The sequence below is a fragment of the Sorex fumeus genome, unplaced genomic scaffold, assembly GCF_029834395.1.
Source record: "Sorex fumeus unplaced genomic scaffold, SorFum_2.1 ptg000072l, whole genome shotgun sequence".
NCBI classification, from domain to species: Eukaryota; Metazoa; Chordata; class Mammalia; order Eulipotyphla; family Soricidae; genus Sorex; species Sorex fumeus.
Window position 1 is genome coordinate 18,256,892 of NW_026606129.1, and position 23,265 is coordinate 18,280,156.

The 23,265-nt window shown below is 51.3% G+C and overlaps 1 protein-coding gene across 2 annotated transcripts in view; it reads right to left on the reverse strand.

Moving 5' to 3' along the window:
• Positions 1-3,121: 3,121 nt before the first annotated feature.
• Positions 3,122-23,265, reverse strand: part of RFTN1 (raftlin, lipid raft linker 1) — a 228,637-nt gene continuing 208,493 nt past the window's right edge. For both annotated transcript variants that reach the window (XM_056129331.1, XM_056129332.1), the window contains exons 8-10: positions 11,077-11,180; positions 8,427-8,508; positions 3,122-4,410 (exon numbers count right to left, since the gene is read on the reverse strand). In XM_056129331.1, coding sequence (XP_055985306.1) covers positions 4,057-4,410; positions 8,427-8,508; positions 11,077-11,180 — 540 coding nt within the window. In that variant the 3' untranslated portion in view covers positions 3,122-4,056. The remainder of the gene's footprint in view (positions 4,411-8,426; positions 8,509-11,076; positions 11,181-23,265) is intronic.

Genomic DNA, 23,265 nt, shown 5'->3' on the forward strand with positions numbered 1-23,265 from the left:
GATAATCGTTCAGCATCTGTTTTGCACACCATAATGCCTAAAATGGGAGAGAGAGAGAGAGAGAGAGAGAGAGAGAGCGAGAGAGCGCTGCCATAAAGGCAGGCAGGGGTGGGGGGTATCTTGAAGGGGTGGGAGGGAAACTGGGGACACTGGTGCTGGGAAATTTCACTGGTGGAGGGATGGGTGTTGGAGCACTGTTTGACTGAAATGCAATCACGAACAGTTTTGTTCATGAACAGAATACTCTATCACACGGTGATTCAATAACAAACAAACAAACAAGCAAACAAAAAACCCTCAGCTGCTCCCTTTGTCCAGGGATCCCAGCTCTGCCCCAACTCTCCCATGCCTTTGGAGGGCAAGAGCAAATCCTGAAAATGTTTCCCAGCTGAAGGATGGGGATTTGGGCCTCCCTGCAGAGGGACAGCCTTGTTCCCGGGAGGGAATTTCCCTCTCTCTAAACACCTGCAGATGGCCGAAGAACCCTCAAGAACACCCCGCACAGCCATCTCTTGTGCCCTCAGAGGCTGCTCTTGACCTCGCCACATATCTGGACCCTGGAATCCCAGAAACACCCCTTTGGGCTGTGTGGTGTGATCAGGAGGTCCCTTAGTCCTGATAGCTTTGTTCCCGGGGAAGACCAACAGCCACCGGCACCCACTTTCGCCTGCCCAGATGCTCTGAGCTGCCCCCTTTATTCTGGCTGGGAAAGCTAAACGCTGGCATCATCCCAGGTTGCTGCTAACGAACCCGGTTGGATAGTTGGGATCTTACAAGATCTGGGCTAAGAGCTGCGATTTTCATTGAATCCAAATTCAGTATGAGAGCTACTGCTGGGTGGCAGGAAAGGTCACTGTGAGAGTCAGCTTCTCTGTACACAGAGCTCCCACCTTTCCTGGCAACCTCTGGAGTGGGGTCGGGGAATGTTGCTCAAAAGGCAGGGGGTGAAACTGGAGATAGTAAAGTGAGTACGGTATGTCCCTGCATCCCACCAGGAGTGAGCCCTGAGTGCAGAGTCAGGAGTAAGCCCTGAGCACTGTTGAGTATCACCCCAAACCCAAACAACCAGGAGGAAAGGACCTGTGTGATGTGGCTGTGCTACACACACACACACATACACACACACGATCACGACCATCCTGTTGTTCGTTGATTGCCTCAAGCAGGCTCCAGTAACGTCTCCTTTGTCCTAGCCCTGAGATTTTTTAAAAAGTGCCATATTAAAGGCTCTTTCAGGGTTAGGAGAATGAGACCCATCATTGTTACTGGTATTTGGCATATTTGGTATACCACGGGGAGTTTGCCAGACTCTGCCGTGTGGGCAGGTTACATTCGGTAACTGGCCAGGTTGTCCAAAGTAAGAATGAGATAATAAGATGTCGCGGGAGCTGGGTTTTATAGTCTCTGGGTCTTGGCCGTTGATGGGATCACACGGTGCCAGGTGGCCAGTTGGTGGGTGTGACCCCTGCTTACTGGAATATGGAGGATCTGGGTGGGTGCAGGATGCTCAGCCCAGACCCAAGCAGTCTTGGAGATCTCAGCCCCAGGACCCGCATGCCTTTGTTCCTCTGCCGGTACCTTCATGCCTGTGGAGAGTGGTCTCAGCATGGTGGTGGTTTGTTCTGGAGGTCTTGGGCTGCCAGAGCCCACACACACGATGCATTTTATTTCAGCAAACTTGCAAACAGGGAAAAAGACTTATCTTGAATAACTGAATCTAAAGCTTAGAGATGGAGGGAAGGGTTATCGCTTTACTTTTTTTAAAAATAGAGGCCATACCCCACAGTAACCAGACCTGGGACTCTTCTAGCAATGCTCAGCCTGGTGGTTGCTGGTTCTGTGACCAGGGGCCTAGAGGGGCACATGGGAGAGGGGGTGGTGATGCTGCCAAGAGAGGATGGAGGGGCTGACATCAAACTCAGACCTGGCGCTTGCCTGGCGTGCACTCTAGCTATCTCTCACCCCTTGCTTAGGTTGTCCCCACCTGCCCAGGCAAGTCGATGTGGCCTCTCCTAGCTCTGGGTGGCATCTCAATCCTACTTCCTGTCCCCTCTCTGTAAGCACAGAAAAGGCTTAGACTTCATTTCCCAAAATGTGGCCAACTACGGGCCAAAGAACAAGGCACTCACCTTGTGCACAACTGTTCTGGGTTCCATCCGCAGCACCTCCTACGGTCTCCTGAGCATCTCCAAGACTGATCCCTGAGTGCACAGCCAGGAGTAAGCTCTGAGTACTGCTGGGTGCGGCCCGCCAACAAAAACAAACAAATGGGGCTGGAGAGATAGTCCAGTGGGTCAGGCACTTGCCTCGCATGCAGCTGTCCTGGACTCAGTCTACATCTGGCTCTCTCTACGGTTCCCTGAGCAACGCCAGGAATGATCCACGAGCTCAGAGCCAGGAGTAGGCTCTGAGCGTACTTGGGTGTGGCCTCCCTTCAAAAGACCCCCAACCTCCTGCTCCAGCTACTAAAATATGATGAACTTTCATTCTCCCAGCTTAGGCTGCCAGGATCGAGAAACTTACAAAAAAAAAAAAAAGTGGATGAGAAATGTGGTCAGACAGCACCCAAAGGGAGAGAGAGAACTAAAGGGAGTGCCCTGCCACAAAGGCAGGGTGGGATGGGGGATGGGAGGTTTGGGAGGGATACTGGGATTGGTGGGGGTGGAGAATGGGCACTGGTGGTGGGATGGATACTCGATCATTGTATAACTGAAACCCAAGCACAACAACTTGTAAGTCTACAACTGTACCTCATGGTGGACACTGGACACTGTCCTCCCGTTGTTCATCAATTTGCTCGAGAGGGCCCAGTAACGTCTCCATTTTTTTTTTGAGACTTGTTGTTACTGTGTTTGGCATATTGACTACGTCACGGGTAGCTTGCCAGGCTCTGCTGTGCGGGCGAGATACTCTCGGTAGCTTGCCGGGCTCTTCGAGGGGGTGGAGGAAACGAACCCGGTTCGGCTGGACTGGCTACGCGCAAGGCAAAAGCCCTACCGCTGTGCCATCGCTACTTGGATTTACCTCATGGTGTTTCACTAATAAAAAAAAAGAGAAAGAAATGGGGTCAAGTTCTTTGTGTGAGGACTGCCTTGTGATACAATAAATACTCAGGATGCACTGAACTCATAGATGATTTATTGCTTTAAGTAACTAAACAAGAGAAGAGACAGGCTGTTGTTTTGGTCTAGAAGACAATCGATTCTCTCGCTGGGGTTTCCAGGTGCATCTACTTAAAGCCTTAACAATACTTTTTGGACAATCGAAAACACGTGAGAGCATTACATAGGCGACAACTTGGCCAATGGCACATGGACTAAAATAGCACACAGTGGGGTCTCCCCGACAGCTGGGTCACCCCCCAAAACGACAGAAAAACATGTGTTCATAGGATGTGTTCGTAGGTGCTGAATACAAAACGTTTAAAAACTTTTTTTGGCATTAAGACTAACACAATACTTTCTCAGACATTCTGCAGATAAAGCAGGTGCACAGACAGAATTAACCTCTTCCCGATTATCAGTAAGTATCTAGGGGGGAACACTCTGAGAAAAGCCAAAGGTGGGTGCTCTTCTCCCTCTCCTCCCCCCACATGTCACTTTCTTTGCCAAAGCAGCAGGGTCTGAGGGATTTCTATGGAGAAGAGCAGTTTGGAGGGGGCTTCGGGGGATGGAAACCTGCCCGAGTGGAAGCCAACAACCAATCACCTTGGTTTGTAGCCTGGAGGGCCCATGGATTGGCCCCAAATGCTCCTCCCCCCACCAGGGGTGGAAACAGGCACTGGTTGGTCCAAACCCTTCCCTGGGTGGGGCCAGGCCGGCCTCCAGGTGTGAGGTCCTGAGGGTATCACCCCACCTCTTGCATTGTGACACTGGGGCACCGCGACACATGTGGATGGATGTGGCAGACCAACACAGTGAGGGACCCGGTCAGCGCACAAGGAGAGTTGAAGCCAAGCCAAAGGGGGAACACACGACATTCAGGGCAACCTGCACCCCAACCGGCTGCGGCCGGCCAGGGCCTGGGGGTGAGGGGGGAGCTGCCTATTCTAAAGGCTCAGTTGTCAATTTCAGGACTGGGCTCCACAGCCGCCTCCTCCAAGTCACCCTCCAGGGCTTCCTCTCCGGGCTCAGGGCCTGAGTGGTGCGCTGGGCCGTTCTGCATGGCCCTGTCTCCCGGGCCCCCCTTTTCTCCCGGGCCCTCCCCCGCGTGGCCCCTCAGCTCCTCCGAGGCGCCTTCCTCCCGTGGCTGGCCTGCCACGCAGTTTCCCACGCCCTCGGCTTTGGAAAACGGCTCCTCGAGATTCTTCTCGTTCTCTTCGGATTGTCGCTTGTCCCTGGTGCGGCTCTTGCCTTTGGACTTCCGCATCTGCCGGCTGTGCATTTCATCCCGGGAGAATCGCCACTGAAACTAGGAATCAGAGCGGGTGGGGATTAATACACACAGCCCACCCGTGAGCCCTGAATGTTTGCTGGCAGCAAACCCCGTCATCCCAAACAGAGACCCAAGGGGGCAAGCAAGCCTCCAGCCATGCAGTTGAGTGGCACAGGTTAATATCAGAGCTCTGCAGGGGTGGGGGAGGGAATTTCTTTCTATTGAAGTCTGAAGTCTTAGACTTTGGAGCAGCAGGATGAAAATGGAACCTGGCTTCGCCCTTCCCAAGTGCCAAGGTTCAGCTATTCACTTCCCTCCCGCTGGCGGGTGTAGACCACCAGGTGTGGTCTGACACCCTCTCATGGTTGAGTCACAGGGCCCAGATATGGGGGTGGGGGGCTGTATCGTGGGGGCTAATGGCCCCACAGAGCCCTCTGAGCGTCCCTCCATCTCAGCAAGGTCACACTCCCTCCCTCCGGGCCCTGATGACCAGGTGGGCACCATAGCGGCCTCCTTGTCCCAGCTCGGGACAACTTCACAGGCTGTCCCAGCCCAGAGATACTCAAGGCAGCTTTGGCGGCTACAGCTGGGTCTGCCTCCCGGCCCTTTTGACCTCTCCTTACCCCACAGCACTTCGCCTAACACATGTTCCACATAAATGCCCTGCCCAGGCTGAAGCCAGAACCGAGTGCTTCCCCACCTGCCAGGAAAGCCCACTGGCACTCAGAGTGATCTTGAAGACTCAGCCTGCCTTTCGTAAGTCTGGTCAAGATGCCACCAGAACTGTGCATAAAAGCAGGAGGATTCAGATCGCTAACAGAGTCTATACCTGCAGTCTCTCTAATGTGCCAGTGCTCACGAATAATGTGCTCTAGCATCCAGGGGCCAATACGGCTGCATCCTGCTCTAGCATCCAGGGACCATTCAGGCTACATCCCACTCAGCATCCAGGGACCATTCTAGCCTGCTTCCTGCTCTAGCATCCAGGGACAGCTCCAGGCTGCTTCCTGCTCTAGCATCCAGGGACCATTCTGGCTTACTTCCTGCTCTAGTATCCAGGGACCATTCTGGGCTGCAGCATACTCTAGCATCCAGGGACTGGTCCAGGCTGCTTCCTGCTCTAGCATCACATATTGGGAAGTGATTGCTATAACAGGTCAGCTAATATCCATCTTCTCCTCCAGACACAACAAAAAGAAAACAACAAAGAAAACATTTTCTTTCGGTGAGAACTCTGAAGATCTGAATATTTTTTCTATTCACTATATATATATATTTAAAAAGTATATTGCATTAAATTTCATTTTCTAATTGCGTCTCATGATGGTATAATCATATCTTAGCTTGAACAGGCTTATTTTTAAAATATCAATAATGGTAAATGAAATGTGAGTGGGGTCTGCAGGCAGGCCTGGACTGGCTCCCAAACTCACCAGGCCAGGCCTGGTGAGAGGTTCCCAGAGATGTCTGTGTGACAGACACCCTTCTGCCCCCCGCTTCACTTTGCTGGCCTCCTGGAAGGCGAGAACCCTGCATTTTTGGGGGGAGGGTCACAGTAGGCAATGCACAGGGGTTACTCCTGGCAGTGCTCAGGGGACCATATTGGTTGCTGGGAATCGAACCCGGGTCGGCCACATGCAAGGCAAATGCCCTACTCAGTGTACTATCGCTCCAGCCCCGACTCTGCATTTTTTATTGTTTGAGGGGCACAGGCATATGGTGGGAGGTGTGGGGATTAGGGGGTACTGGGGATTAAACACGAGGCTTCTTACATACACAGGGACCCCTTGGGCCACATCCCTGGCTTTGAGATTTCAGTGCAGGTTCTTGGTTATCGGGCAGCAAAGCACAGCCAAGGTGGCCGGACGCAGTGTGCTGTGCTGTGGGCCCGTCTACTCTGAGGACGACGGTACTAGCTCAGGGATCACAGTCTGAGCCCGGAAAGCACTGGGCAACAGCTGGGGCCCCTGGGATGCAGGTTTCCCTGCAAACCAATGAAAGACTTAGTGGGCAGCTAGGGCAGCTATGTCCAGTTCCTGACTGTGCATGTCTTCCCAGGGCTGCCTCAGTAGACCCTCTCCTTCCTCTAGTTCATCTGACTATCAGGCCGTACAGCAACGCATCCATACAAGAGGTGTCACTGGACTGCGTTCAATGACAGCAGCAGGCCACTGCAGTCAGAACCTGCGTCAGCACCCCAAAAGCCTGTGCTGGGGGGCCGGTGCAATAGCACAGCTGGTAGGGCCTTGCATGCGGCCAACCTGGGTTCAATCCCTGGCATCCCATAGGATCCCCAGAGCACTGCCAGGAGTAATTCCTGAGTGCAGAGCCAGGAGTAAGTAACCTCCGAGCATCTCGCTGGGTGTGACCCAAAAAGCAAAAAAAAAAAAAAAAAAAAAAAAAGCAAGTCTGTGTTGTTTACAGATCTGGGCTCATATATATTCTACCGGATATACGGGGAAAAATCAAATCATTAAAATCAAATTAAAGTCCTATGAAATTTTAAAAACAACGCCCTCCCCCCAAAAAAAAACCCACAAAAACAAAAGCCTGTGTTGCTCAAGGGTAAACTGCATTTCTTATCTCAAGGCTTAGAAAAAGGAGGTGTGGGGCTGGAGAGAGAGAGAGAATACTGTGGGTGGGTGCTGGCCTCGCAAGCGGCTGAGTCGGGTTCAATTCCCAGTACCCCATCTGGTTCCCCAGCGCCCCACCAAGTGTGACCCTCCCCCTGTCCCCCCCCCCCCAACTCCCAGGAGCACAGAGCCAGGAGTGAAACTTTACCAGAGCTTGGTGTAGCCCCAAATAAAAAACAACAAAAAAGGGAGGTGTCTGAGCGAGCTGAGACGGGGCAGGGAGGCAGTGCCCCAGAGAGTACCACCCCCAAGGCAGGGTGCTCCGAGCTCTGCGTCACCCCCACAGTGAATGCTGTGGGATGACTTCCACTCTGAAGCAGTACCAGAGGGACTGTGTATCCCGTGAGGCTGCCCAGAGCAATGGGTAGGTGGGGGGGGGGGCTTTCGCCAAGTGGGGCATCTGTGTCCCTGGGATTCACTCCACTCTAAGTGACAGTGGACAGTCCATCCTCCTGGCCAGTGGCCGCCAGCTCCCAGTGGCTGATGATGGCCTTTGTGCTGTCACCTGTCTCATCAGCGCCGTGGAGCTCGGAGGCGGGCCTTCCTCTGCACCCCGAGCCCTCTGGCGCCGGGACACCTTGTCCTTGGTGTCCCCTCCACCAGCTTTGTCTGGCTCTGCTGCCTGGCGAGGGGCCACTCCAGTCGAATCCCCTCTGGTGTGGCCTGCAGATCCAGGGACCCTTCAGGACCCACCTGGGGACGGTGCTGGTGGGCGGGGAGCCTGGCCTCAGCCACCAAGGGGCCCCAGGGCCGGCTATGGCAGGGTTACTGAGAGGCTGGTGAACCCCCCACAGGAAAGGCACCCACAGATGGCTGAGAGTTGGGGTGAAGCTTCTGCGCTGCCCTCGGGGGGTGGAGACATCCTGAGAATGGTCTCTCTTTTTTTTGGTGGTGGGGGTTATGCCTGGCGATGCTCAGAGGTCACTCCTTGTGATGCTCAGGAGTTACTCCTGGCTCTGCACTCAGGAATTACTCCTGGTGGTGCTCAGGGGACCATATGGGATGCGGGAAATTGAACCCAGGTTGGCCATGTGCAAAGCAAACGCCCTACCCGCTGTGCTACTGCTCCAGTACCAGAGTCATGGTCTCTTAAAGACACTGTGTGGCTACTTCCCCTGGGGCCCAGCGAATCAGCCCCGAATAGCCTGTCCTGTCCCCATCAACTGCAAACACCTGGAAGATTCTGGCAGCATCTTTCTGCCCGTTCCCCCTCCCCCCCACCCCAATGATGGTGTGGCAGAGCTGGGATTGAGCTCTACAGGACACCCGGGAGATGTCCCCACTAAGCCCCCTCCCCTGCTCTGGCGTGCAGTGCCTCCCCGGACCTTGCTGGTAGCCTCGGGTGGGGTTTGGGGGTGCTGGGCTGTGGAGCCCCTGGGCCAGGGCCTGGGACGGAGGGGGCAGGCAGGACCCGCTCACCTTTGACTCCTTCTTCTTCAGCTTCTGAGGTAGACACGGTCTCTGGAGGAAGACGATCTGCTTGGTGGAGACGCTGCCCTCCCTGCGGGCACACGGTAGAGAGTGAGCCCCATTCTTCTGCAGGCACCCCACACCTCCCCTCCGGGCAGAAGCCTCCCCCGCCTCCAGGCCATCCGCCAGGGCCCCTGGGAAGCCGCTTCCTGGCCACCCACTCAGCTCCCCTGATAGGAGCAACCACCCAGCACCATGGCCCAAATGATGGGGACCCATGGTCCCGGGGGTGGTGGTGGGGGGCTGCCTTGCACTCAGCCTCTGGGATCGAGGTCCCAGGGTGGGCAGAGGGGACCTGGGGGTGAGCCCAGCCCAGTGTCCTCAGTCCCAGGCCGAGCCCCCCACGGAGTAGCAGGTCATAGGGCCAGGTCTGACAGTGTCAGAGGAGCACCCAAGGGTGGTGACCATGCTTTCCTCCCTGAAGGAAGGTAGGGCCCCTCTGGAGATGCTGCCCGGGAGATGGCCACCACCTCCTCCAATCGTCCTTTGCTGAGGCTACAGGACCATCCACAGGGCCCCGAAGCAGAGAGAGGGGGGAACCCCGAACTTTCTGAGCTGGCTCTGGGGGTGGCCGGGAGAGCTGTTCTCATACATAACAGCTCTTGCTGCTTCCTGCCTGGCTTCAAAGAATCTACCTCCCCACCCTCCCATCCCCCAGGCTGGCAGGCAGGAACCAGTGATTCTGCATGGGGGCGTATGACACACTCTAGGGCTTTCCACTGCTGTATGGGGGCGCGTAGAATGCTCTAAGGGTGCTCAAAGGATAAGTTCTCCATTGTGGACACCCCAAACACACCTGTCTGAGCCAGCTGAGGTGCCCCCTCAAATCCATCCTCATGGTTCTCATCCTTGGGGAGGGGGGTGACATGCTCCCCTGGGACCCTCAGAAACAGACTCACAGAAGCCCTATGTGACTGTGCTGAGTGGACAGTTAGCCCAGGGCAGGTCAGGATGTGGGGCGGCCTTCAGACCACACACCTGCATTGTCCTGTGCCCACTGCTGCTGCTGGAAGCACAATGGCAGCCGACTTTCCTGCGGGCTCTCAGACCCCGAGTCTGGTGTTAGGAGGGGCTTAAGGTGGGGGCCCAGTAGGGTGTGAGGAGGAGGGGCCCAGGAAAGGCACCTACTGTTACCGTCATCCTCCACCCTCACTCAGACTGTGCTCGGGGCAGTTCTACCCTGCTGCATGGGTGAGGGGCACTGAGGGTCCTGGGAGGCAGCATCCCTAGGGGTCAGCCAGGAGGCTGCCTGGTGGAGGAGGCATGACTCAGGCTCATGTGTCCTGCTGCTTCCTGGCTATGCGGCCTCAGGCATGAGGAGGAGTCTCTGTGCCTCAGTGTCCTCAGGACTAAAGGGGGTCCTCTCTATGCCACGGCCCTGAATGGGGGGATTAGAGGCCCCATTTAGACAGCAAAGCCCACTGGGCGCAGGTGGCAGGGGACAGCTGTGGGAACGGAAGAAGGGCCAGGTGGAGGGTAGATCAATAACTGTGAACCTGAAACTCAAGCACCACGAGCAGAGTCGAACTCCATCCTTTCTTTTTTTTTCTTTTTTTTTTTTTTTTTCTTTTTGGGTCACACCTGGCGATGCACAGGGGTTCCTCCTGGCTCTGCACTCAGGAATTACCTCTGGAGGTGCTCAGGGGACCATATGGGATGCTGGGAATTGAACTCAGGTTGGCTGCGTGCAAGGCAAAGGCCCTACCCACTGTGCTATCACTCCAGCCCCTCCATCCATTCTTGGGGCCAGTTGATGAGCCCGGTTCATGAGCCCGGGCAAGCCCTACAACCTGTGTTAGCTGTGAAACGGGCTGAATGACAGCATTCTTACTTTCAGATCAGCAGGGCCCATGTCCCTCAGCCTGGCGGGCCCTGCCCCCAGCTGCTGAGGCTGTGGTAGCCCCTGGAACCCTCCCCCGACTCTGTGACCCTGAGTTAAGGAGAGGACTGGGTGTTGGGTGGGGAGTGAGAAGTGAATGGGATATTCATTTTGCATGTGAAATGTCTACTGAGCAGGACACCGAGAGGAGGAATTGCCTATTTATTTATTTATTTAGTGATACCAAGAGCTCCTGGATGACCGCCTGGGTATAAACGGGTATAACTGGGTGCCTTGTGTGGGGAGGGGAGCACCAGGGCACTCTCTAGCGGAGGTGCAGGGCAGTTAAGAACCTGAAATCAAGGGCCCGGTGTGATGCCTCAGCGGGCTGGGGCCTGAGCCTGGAACCCAGAGCCTGAGTTGGATCCTTGGTACCACGGGGTCTTGGCGGCCCCGGCATTAACAGTGTAGGGGGTGGGAGAGCGCAGTGCTGTGTCACCTGCCCCCAGCACAGAGCCATCTGGGAGAAGCCGGCGGGGGGGGGGGGGGGTGGCGGCGCAGGACCCTGTGTGTGGGGCGGGAGGCTCACCAACAAAAATCAAGAACCTGAAACCTAAGTCTGGCCGCTTGGAGAGCCGTCGGGGTCACCCCCTGCTCCCAGGCTCATCCCAGGGGCCACTGATAAGAGAGGAGGGTCCTGTGCAGAGACAGTGCTTGGCTGTCTCTTATTGGAACCATCGGCTATGATGAAGCCACCGCTGCGCCCTGCCGGTTGGTTACCTGGTGGTCCTGAGCACCGGTGTGGGGAGCACGCAGGTGAGCTGCCAGCCATACGCCGCCAGTGAGTTCAGCAGGGGCACATAGTCAGTCTGCACCTCCACACCCTGGGGACAAAGGATGCTGTGAGGGCGCCTGGCCTCATCCCACGACTCTCCACCTCTGCTGTGCAGTGGGAGTGGTGGCCGCAGTCTGCAGGCCAGCTCCCGCCCAGCCCTTCCTGGGCCTGACGCAGGCTGAGTCCCAGCCGGGAATCCCAGGCAAGGCGCCGATTTGTTGATATTTGAGTTCCACCAGCAAGGCAAAACCGCCCTAGGTCAGAGACGCACTTGGGGCATCGGACAACCTCACTGTCCTGGGGACTTAGAGGACATCTGACAAATGAGCAAGTTCTCTGCCCCTCTCAGCAAGCAGTAGTAGCATACCCATCGACACCTGCATGTACCACACACTCCAATACCCAAATATACCACCCCCCAATACCCGCATACACCACACACCCCAATATCCACATACACCACACACCCCAATACCCGCATACACCATACATATGCCAATACCCAAATATACCCCCCAATACCCACATATACTACAAACCCAATACTCACATAATCACACATACCCCCAATATCTGCATATATCGCACACTCACCCCAATACCCACATACACCACACCCCCCCAATACTCTTATACACCATCCACCCAATACCCACATACACCACACACACACAAAACCCGAATACACCACCACCCCATTACCTGCATACACACCCAAAACCTGCATATACCACACATACCCCAACAGCCACATACACCCCCTTAACCTGCATATGCCATGCCCCCAATACCTTCATATGCACTCAATACTCATATACACCATCTCCCCCATACCCACACATATCCCCATTCCTGTATACACCAAACCCTCAAGTACCTGCAATACAGACCCTGCTAATACCCAGACCACACACATCCCAATACCCAAAACATCACAGACATACACACCACCTACACACCATACAAACTTACACACATACACCTCATACACCAGACACATACACATACATCTACGTACCATAAACCCCCATATACACACCTCCTTCACCAATACTTGCATACATCACACACATACACACACCACAGACATACCACAGACAACACATAACCCCTACACATACTACACACACCATATACGCAACACAAAAATTCCACACACATACTGGGCTGGAGCGACAGCACAGCAGGTAGGACGTTTGCCTTGCATGTGGCCGACCTGGGTTTGATTCCTCCGTCCCTCTTGGAGAGCCTGGCAAGCTACTGAGAGTATCTTGCCTGCACGGCAGAGCCTGGTAAAAGCCCCCAGTGGAATATTCGATATGCCAAAAACAGTAACAACAAGTCTCACAATGGAGATGTTACTGGTGCCTGCTCGAGCAAATCCATGAACAACGGGAGGACAGTGCTATAGATAGTGCTATCATATAACTATACATACCACACACCACATATAAGCCATAGAAACATCACATCTACCCCCCCCACACACACTTCATACAGACACCACACACAGGCATATCACACACACAAAACACACATGCCACATATATACATTCCATATATACCACACATAGGCATACCATAAACACACCACACAAGTGTACATGCCACACGGACACATATTGCACACAGACATCACATACATACCACCACATTCCCCCTCCCCGCTTACCTATCCCACCTGTCCCTCCCAGACACACATGCACCCCATCTGCCCGTGGCTGTAGCCTGCCATGGCGGCTCACTGACCCACCTGTGCTTCCTTCTCGGTGAGGGTGGGTGGAGACCAACACTGGCCTTTATCTAAAATCAGTCCTGCTCCCACCGAGGGGACCCCAGCGAGGCAGTTTCGAGGCCCTTCTCAGGATTCTCCAGGCCCGGGCCCCTGTAGCCCTGCACACGTGGCTCCTCTCTGTCCCAAGGCTTGTCACTGACTCCCCAGGGTGTGGCCTCATCAGCAGGTGTCCCTGGAAATGCAGAAGGGGTCTGCTCCTGCAGCACACATGGACACCTGCTGAACAGGGCCTGCTGGCTACGGAGTAGAGGCCACAGAGGTCACATGGTCAAGGTAGGCTGCTGGGCCCATGGGGTGGCCCATCTGGGAGTGTGGCACTCCAGGAGAGGCTCAGGCCTCCCACATGCACAGATCAGGAGCCGGAGTGCCTGAGGAGGGGGACTTAGAGGGCGGGGACCAGCGGTGCCTGGGACAGCAGAGGGCCCCAGCCTGGTCCTTCCAGGGGGCTAGACAAGCACCATCTTGGGGGCCTGGCCGGGGCATGGTGACTGTGTCATTGTAGCCCCAGTAGGTGACTTGCTTGGTTCCTTGCTATGAGCACGAACCAATCCTTCCCACCCTCAGCGGTTCTCAGAGGGATGGGGACCTTGCCTAGGACATGGGTCACACAGGCACGGTTGCCTGAGAGCCCCCAGCAGAAGCCCTGGGGGGCGGGGCTGTGTGAAGCTGATTTCAGGAGCCCCCGGTCCGGCCTGCAAAGCACAACGAGGCCAGCTCAGATGTGCCATTATATATTTAATATATATTATATATATATGTTTTATATATATAATATATATATTTTGCTTTTGGGGTCACACCCGGCAATGCACAGGGGTTACTCCTGGCTCATGCACTCAGGAATTACTCCTGGCAGTGCTCAAGGGACCATATGGGATGCTGGGAATCGAACCCGGGTCGGTCTCATGCAAGGCAAACGCTCTACCTCCTGTGCTATTGCTCCAGCCCCATCAGACGTGCCATTATAGCTGCCCATGCTGGGCCAGGGAATGCAGGGAAGGGAAGGAAGGATGCAGAAGAGAGAGAGAGAGAGAGAGAGAGAGAGAGAGAGAGAGAGAGAGAGACTCCTTCTGCCCCATCCCGAAGCCCCATCTCAGGCAAAAGGAGGCAGCTGGTGGCCCAGCAGCCCCCCAGACACATGGGGTCCTATTTCCAGATCAGCAGGGCCCCTGTACGGCAGTTCCTGTCCTGGCTGGTTGCAGAGGCTGCCAGGCTGCTGTTGGCCTCAGCCTGCACCGGAGTTAGAGGACTGCTGGCGGGGGGGGGGGGGGGGGGGGGGCGGCGGGGGGAGGGAAGGGAAGAGAGGGGAGGGAAAGCCCCCTCCCCAGCTTGGCAAGGTTATGATTACTTGGGTCTATCAAAAATAACCTTCCCACTTTATCAGGAGCGGGGACAATCCCGCCACAATCAGACAGTAGCCATGGCAACCAGGACAAGCTTTGGCGCCTGACAAAGCCCTGAGAGGAGGCGGAATGCAGTCCTTTTATTGGTGACTGTGCCAGGGGGTTCTCCGCAGGCACCCGGAGACTCAAGACAATGGCCGAATCCCCGCCGCAGCCTGACCTGCTGCTCAGACAAGCCTCCCCCCCCCCCCCCCCCCCGCCCCTTTCTGTATTTCATTTTGTCACTCTGGGAGAATGACAGCCGGGATGGAGGGATGGAGTTTCCACCCTCCTCCGGGTAGGGGATGTCAGCTCGAAGGGTCAGAAGCATCCAGACTCAAAGGCAAAGGGAAAACATGACAACAAAACACGGGAGAGCCCCCGGCCAGCTCCCGAGCATTAATGGGGGGCTGTCACTCGGGGAACGTAAGAGGGACAGAGAAAGCAGGTAGAGTGAGGTGTCATGCTCCGCCAGGCCCTCCGCCCCTACCCTCCGGGCAGGCCTTGATTTAATTACTGCTGGAAGTGGTTTTCCATAAGCATCTATCAAAGCCTGTTTGCATATTATCAATAGTCTAGAGCAGGCATTTCTGGAACATGCCATGAGCCCCACGCGGGCGGCAGCAGCAGAGGTGGGGAAGGCTTTCAAGTCCATTAGCGGAGGGAGGAGGTGGGGTGTCTGTCCGCGTGGCAGGCCCCTTTCATCTGCCTTTCTGTGCCTCTCCAGCGAGGAGAGAAGCGCAAACGGCACTCCAAAGCCAGCCTGCTTATCAAACAGAAAAGCCGCGGCTGGCAAGGAGTAGGAGCAACAATTTTTTAATTAACTCTCCACTCTCCTGTGTGGCTTCATATAATCTCCCATCACACCTGGAGCGGTCGGAAAAAAAAAATTTTTTTTTTTTTTAAAAAAGGAGCATGTATGTCCTGTGGTTTTTTTTTTTCTTCCTCCCCAACTTGTGTCAAAGGAACTTATTTGTATTTTCGGCCCCCCCCCCTTTTTTTTTTGCCTTTGTTCCCTTCTCATTTCTCCACTGGCTGCAAATCAGCTAGAGCCACGGGACATACCGCACAACCTTCCCGTACCCTCCAGAACGCGGCGCTCGGAAATGCATGGGTCTAGTGATTGCTTCTGAAGGATCCTGGGTGTGGGATGGGAAGGAGGAGGAGGCGGGGAGAAAGGAGGCCCCCCCAAATGTCACCTTGCCCTCCTTCCTTCTCTAGCTCCAGGGTGCGGGAGCAACTGGCAGAAGGACAACTTTAGAAGAAAGAACTTTGCTCTTTATTCGCCATCGTAGGTCAAGAGGGGGGAATTTAACGTTTGCTCAGTGTGGCAGTGGCGTGGGGGTCTTCGGCTTTGGGAAGGTCTCTGGCCCTGAAACAGGGATTCAGGTCTGTCTCTACTCTCTTGCTTTGCCTGAACTGTCACCTTGCTCAGAGAATAAGCGCCCTTACCCAGAACGAGCTCTTTTTTTTTTTTTTTTTTTTTTTTTGCTTTTTGGGTCACACCCAGCGATGCTCAGGGGTTACTCCTGGCTCATGCACTCAGGAATTACTCCTGGCGGTACTTGGGGGACCATATGGGATGCTGGGAATCGAACCTGGGTAGGCCATGTTGGCTACGTGCAAGGCAAACACTCTACTCGCTGTGCTATTGCTCCAGCCCCCAGAACAAGCTTTTTTCTTTTTTCTATAAAAAAAGCTTCCAGTTTCTGGGCCAGGAGGCAGTGACGCGAAGAAGGCACATGCTAAGCCAAACCGGGCTGGCTCTCCATACCACAGGCTCCTGAGCACTGTCGAGAGGGCACTAACCACCACTGGGCATTGGGATGGCCCCGGTGGTGCCCAGCACCACAAGGCTGGCAAAGAGCCAACATCTTGGACTCCAGAATATTTTTTTTGGAGGGGCAGCACACTGGTCATGACCCAGGGGGCACACCTGGAGTGCTTGGGAGACTATGTGGTGCCAAGATTCAAACCATTGTCCAGGCTGTGTGGAAGGCAAGAGCCTAAATCTTTAACCCTAACCCTAAACTTCTGTACTATCTCGGTGGCCCTTGGCCCTAAGCTGAACCACCAGCCTAGTTGGCTGAGTACCACTAGCTGTGGCCCTAGTGTCCCAAGCATCGCTCTAGAGTCTCCCCACCCAAACACTGTCACTGTCCTCCCATTGTTCACCGATTTGCTCGAGCGGGCCCAGTAACGTCTCCACTGTGAGACTTGTTACTAGGTTTGGCATATCGAATACGTCACGGGTAGCTTGCCAGGCTTTGCCACCCAACAAAACAAACAAAAAAGAAAAAAAAGTAACTTCTGATCTCATAAAACTGCTGTGAAGTGGCCAATTGTCACCACTTTCCCAAGAGTCATGCACGCAGGGCCTGTGCTTTCCCGCTGCACCTTCTCCCTGGCCCCTGCACTGCCGTTTATCACCAATTCGAACTCTCTTTTGGCTTCCTACATTGGAAAATAAAGGTTGAATGCTTCCATTCTAACTTCTTCCTCAGTTATCATTTAATGAAAATGAAAGTCAGGTGTAGTGTTATTATAACAATAATGCCAACTTGAGACTTACGATAATGTGACTTATTAAAGAAAAACACAAAAATTAGCAAATGCAATATTCCCTCTGATTCCACGGTTCTACAGTTCCCTGGATCCAACCGCTGATCAGAAGTCAGTACAAGTAGTTAGATTTATAGTGGCCGAGACTGCAGCAGATACGCAAAGACTCACGTCCTTCTTAAAAACAAACAGCACCAGCAACTACTGACATAGCATTTGTGTTGCATTAGGTGTTATGAAGTAACCCAGACAAGATTTAAAGTATATGGGGGTGATACGCACAGGTTACATGCAAAAACTGCACCCTTTATAAAAGAGACTTGTTGGGTTTGAAGAAACAATGCAGTGGGTAGGGCACTTCCTTTTCATGCGACCAGCCCATGTTCAATCTCCAGAAACCATATGGTCCTCCGATCTCTACTAGGAGTGATTTCTGAGTGCAGAGCCAGGGGTAAGCCCTGAGCACAGCCAGACGTGACCACCCAAAAAAACAAACAACAACCCCCCCCCAAAAAAAGCCCCAAACAAACTCCAGAACAAAACCCAAAAATAAAAGAGACTTGAGTATCCCAGATGTAGTTATCCGTGGGACTCCTGGAGGCACTCGCCAGATACCCAGGGACTAGTTTCTTGCTCCGTGCTGGGTTAAATGGTGCACTGCAACAAGGCCTTCTTCTTCACACAATCCTTTCCTCTTCCTGGAATTAATGGTGATTTCAATTGTTTCTTTTTCCATCTTCCTAGCTCTACATCATGTAGCCACCACTATTTTATTCCATATGTCCCTAACACCTCTACTTTATGCCCATCACTAAGTATCCCATGTATCCAAATACATTTCCACGTTTATGTTTTTCTCCACTGGATCCATTTTCCCCACCCGAGTTCCCCTTCCCCTGCTCTCCAGGGCTGGTGATTTTATTTTTTCCTGGCTTGGTATCTGCTGTTTTGCTGAAACACATCCTCCAGTCACTTCCTAGAAAGTCATTTGAAGCCTGTGCATCTAAGGTGTCCATCTTCACCCTTAACTAACATTTGATTAATGTAGTCTGGGCTTATGCACACTTCTTATTAAGAAGTATTGAGGCCAGAGAGCTAATACAGGGGTGAAGGTGGTTGCCTTACATGGAGCTGATCCAAGTTTGATTCCTGGCACCACATGGTCCCCCAAGCACCACCAGGTACAACCCTGATGGTCTCTGAGCACCGTGGCTGACTGAGAATCACCAAGAGGGTCCCCTGTCCTTCCTGAGCACTGCTTGGGAGGTTCCCTCCAAAAAAAAATTCAAAAGAATAGCCTCGATGCCTAGCTTCATCGGCACTGCTATTTTAATATTTATTTTGATTAAAAATACTCAGAGTGTACCCTTTTATGCTGCTTTGTAAGATCTGAAAATATTTTTCTTCTCTCCAAATTTCAGAATTTCATAATGTGTGTGTCTTGTTGTGGGTTATTTCAGGGCTATACATTAGAAGACCATAAAATATGAGGGTTCTTCTTCCATATAGAAATTAGTTCTCTTTTTGCTCAGTGATTATTTTTCTTTGTCTCTGCTTACTCTCTGAGGCCAGAGAGACCATTCAACAGGCAGGGTGCTCACCTTGCATGGCGTAGAACTGGGTTTGACCCCTGGCACTCCATTTTCTTTCTTCTTTCTTTCTTTTCAACCCCTCAACCTTCTACTAGTCAAAAGGTAGGATTAATATTTTGATTTTCTTTTTTTTGCTTTTTGGGTCACACCCGGCAATGCACAGGGGTTCCTCCTGGCTCATGCACTCAGGAATTACTCCTGGCGGTGCTCAGGGGACCATATAGGATGCTGGGACTGGAACCCAGCTCAGCCACATGCAAAGCAAATGCTCTACCCGCTGTTCTATGGCTCCAGCCCTAGATATTTTGATTTTCTTGCTTACCCTCATTTTCTCATTCTGTCTTTTTATTTCACTTTCTGTGAGTGCTTTATTTCCCCGTTTTCTTAGTATGCATGCACAGTTTCTGCTGTCCTATTTTTAAGGCCCCCAGAGCTATTTCCTATCTCTAGATTGTTTCTTTTTTTTATAGCATCTTATTTTTGCTTCATGAATCATATATCTCCTCTCTTTATTTTTGATGGTTTCTTCTGATTCCAGCTACTGGGCTCGGTGAGGCAGAGTGGGGAGCTCTGGGTCTCCTCACAGGCTCCTCACAGGATAGAAGGAGTTACATGTTCTGGAATGTTTCTGCCCCAAATGACTAAATAAAGAGCCCTAAATTTCAGGGGAAATTGAGGATTTGGTTCCCCCAGCCTCTGATCACAACATCTTTGTCACCAAAGACTAAACCTCGGTGTGTGTGTGTGTGTGTGTGTGTGTGTGTGTGTGTGTGTGTGTACTGTGTGTTTGAAGACAATTAGCATTTGGTTTAATTTCCATCATTAACTTATGAACTCGGAACTCAGGGCTGAGGGTTCTTGAACTCACACCTGGCCAAAGCATATGTAATACGGGAGCATCGTAACCCTCCTGAGTACAGGGACTCAGACAACACTTCTAGGCTATACCTAGAGCCATTTTAAATAGGAAAATCGCCCAGAAAAGAGGGTGTAACACTGGGGAAATGTCTGGCTCTCAGAGGACTGTGAGAAGAATGCTTGTGTTCAGGACAGAAGCTGTAGTGAGAGGGGGGAAGGGTCCGCATTGGCTGGGCAAGGGTTTGAGTCTGGGGGAGTCACACTATTTGCTCAGCATCTGCCCCTAAGAGACAGAAAAACACGAGTGTTAACTGGGGAATTACAAAATATTTTAGCAAGTAGAATCCATAAATAATGGGGATTGATTCTATCATCCATCAATTGATCCATCTATTGATGTAACCTATTCATCATTTCTTTAGCATCATTTCACTGGGGTTTTTCAGAAGAGAGAAGAAACGGATGCCTGGGTCTAACCTTCCACTTTTATTTTAATTCTCACAGGGCAGACTAGAAGTCTTTTCAAAATAACTCAGAATATCAAAGCCATAAAGTAAAAATTATAAATTTGGGGGTCAGAGCAATAGTACAGAGGGTAAGGTGTATGCAGCTGACATGAGTTCAATCCCTGGCATCTTACCCCTGAGCACTGCCAGGAGTGATTCCTGAGTACAGAGCCAGGACTAAGCGCTAAGTACCCCTTGGTGTGGCCCCCAAACCCCCCCCACACACACTCATATAACAATTTGGTGACCAAAACAAAAAACCCTTCTGCATGACAAAAGACAAATTCAATCAGCAAAAGATAAATGACACAAAAGGACAATCTTTGTAAAGGACTTCCTAAAACTTGATGAGAAAACTGCACAGTGACCCGAATGATAAAATGAGTAAGGGAAGGAAGAGAGTCACAGAAAAGGAAATTCCAATAGCCATTAAGCACATGGAAAGAAAGGCCAAATAGCACAATAAAAGAAAAAGCAAATTAAAAGTGCCTCGAGCTACCCTATTTTCACAGATCATACGGGAAAAACTTAAGTCTGACAGCTGTTTGTTGCCAGGCACTGGGCTGCAAGCCTTCTCAAACATGAAAAGCAGAAGGGCATCCTGTTCCAACCTCGCAGAGAACGGCTTGACAGTATCTCTCGAAATTACAAATACGTTTACCCTCTGACCCAGCAACCTCACTGCTGGGAACTGGTCCTCTATGTTAAACATGACAAATGCACAAAGTTACTCCCTGGAGGGCCTGCTGGCACCAGCCCAGCTCTGAAGACCACCCAAGGATCCATTACCGTGGGCTGGCTGAGTGGGTTATGTTTCATCCACCCAGTGGGCCCGGGAGACCTAGCCTGCCAGGTAAGGGGGACAGGGACGGAAGGATTCATTCAAGACTTGGCATGGGTGGGGAGCCTGTGCTATTGTCCAGGAGGCAGGAAATGGTCTGGGATGAGAACAGCCCTCACGGTAGGCCTCTATCCACTTTCTGGAGCCCTGGCCTGGGGCTACCTTTCTTGGTGAAGAGGATTGGGCAGCGAAGGGTACCAGCTAGAAGAAATCCGAATAAAAATACCCCAAGACACATTCTGATCAAAATGACCAAAACCTTAGACAGAGACAAAATTCTGAAAGCAGGAAGATCAAAGAAAGAAATCTCTTACAAAGGAGCATCCTTAAAATTCACAGCTGATTTTTCTGATGAAACCCTCATGGCCCGAAAACAGTGGTGGGACATAGTGAAAAAACTCAATGAAATAAATGCCTCCCCAAAAATACTTTTCCCAGCAAGACTCTCATTCATAATAGAAGGAACAACACACAGTTTCACAGACAACAACAGCTCAGGAACTTCATAGACTCAAAACCATGGTTACAAGAACAACTAAATGGGCTACTTTAAGGCAAGAAAGCCCCCTCAAATACACCAAATTTTAACAGAACAATGGGACAAAATCCCATAACAATAATCTCTCTCAATGTCAATGGGCTAAACGCACCAATTAAAAGACATAGAGTGGCAGGATGGATTAGAAAATTGAACCCAACATTCTGCTGCCTGCAAGAAACGCATCTCAATAGTCAAAGCAAACACAGACTCAGAGTCAAAGGCTGGAAAACAATCCTACAGGCAAACAGCTCCCATAAAAAAGCTGGGGTAGCCATCCTAATATCAGACCACATCGATTTCAGAGTGAGGAAGGTCATAAGAGACAGTGAAGGCCATTTCTTATTGATCAAAGGATCTGTACAACAGGAAGAACTTACAATAATAAATGTATATGCACCTAATGAGAGACCAGCAAAGTACTTAAAACAACTACTCATAGATTTGGAAAAAGACATCAATAGCAACACAATACTAGTGGGAGACTTCAACACTGCTTTGTCACCTCTTGATAGATCAACCAGACTCAAGCTTAGCAAGGACATACTTCATTTGAGGGAAACAATGGAAGAAAGGGACTTAGTAGATATATACAGGACACTTCATCCACAAAAAGCTGAATACACATTCTTCTCAAGCGTACATGGAACATTCTCCAAGATAGACCACATGCTGAGCCACAAAACATGCCTCCATAAAATTAAGAAGATAGAGATTGTATCAACAATCTTCTCAGACCATAATGAGCTGAAATTAGAAGTAAATCACACACAAAAACAGAAAACTAAATCAAACACCTGGAAATTAAACAGTGCACTATTGAACAACGAGTGGATTAGACAGGAAATCAAAGAGGAAATCAAAAGATTCCTAGAAACGAATGAAAATGAGAACATGAGTTACCAAAACTTATGGGACACAGCAAAGGCTGTGTTAAGAGGAAAGTTTATAGCTCTACAAGCATTCCTCAGGAAGGAGAAGTGAGCACACATAACTAACCTTACCTCACAGCTTAAGAGCTTGGAAAAGGACCAAAAAAAGGAGCACAACCCGAACAGGAGAAAGGAAATAATAAAACTCAGAGCAGAGATTAACAAGATGGAAACCCAAAAAACAATCTGAAAGATCAATGAAACCAAGAGCTGGTTCTTTGAGAAAATTAACAAGATCGATAAGCCTCTAGCAAAACTCACAAAGAAAGCGAGAGAGAAAACCCTAATAAACCGAATCAGAAATGAAAAGTGGGTCATTACAACAGAATCTAGAGAAATTCAGAGGATCCTCAGGGAGTACTTTGAGAAGCTTTATGCCACAGAACATCAAAACCTCGAGGAAATGGATAAATTCCTAGACTCCTACAGACTCCCAAGGCTGAACCAAGAAGACCTGGAATACCTGAACAGACCTATCACCATCAAGGAAATTGAAATGGTAATAAAAAGTCTCCCCAAGCACAAAAGTCCTGGCCCGGATGGATTCACTAGTGAATTCTTCCAAATCTTTAAAGAGGACTTACTCCCAATGCTCTTTAAGCTTTTCCACAAAATTGAAATATCAAAAACACTTCTGAACAGTTTCTATGAAGCAAATATCACACTGATACCAAAAGCAGACAGAGATACCACAAAGAAAGAGAATTACAGACCGATATCCCTGATGAACACAGATGCAAAGATCCTCAACAAACTACTAGCAAATAGAATCCTACTACTCATCAAAAAGATCATACACCATGACGAGCCCGGCAAGCTACCGAGAGTATTCGATATGCCAGACACAGTAACAACAAAGTCTCCAATGGCGATGTTACTGGGCCCGCTCGAGCAAATCGACGATCAACAGGAGGGCCTTTACCTTTACCTTTACCATGACCAAGTAGGATTCATCCCAGGGATGCAAGGATGGTTTAACATTCGAAAATCAATCAACATAATCCATCATATCAACAAAAGAAAAGATAAAAAGCATATGATTATATCAATAGATGCAGAGAAAGCATTTGACAAGATCCAGCACCCTTTTATGATGAAAACCCTAGCCAAAATGGGTATAGAGGGGAC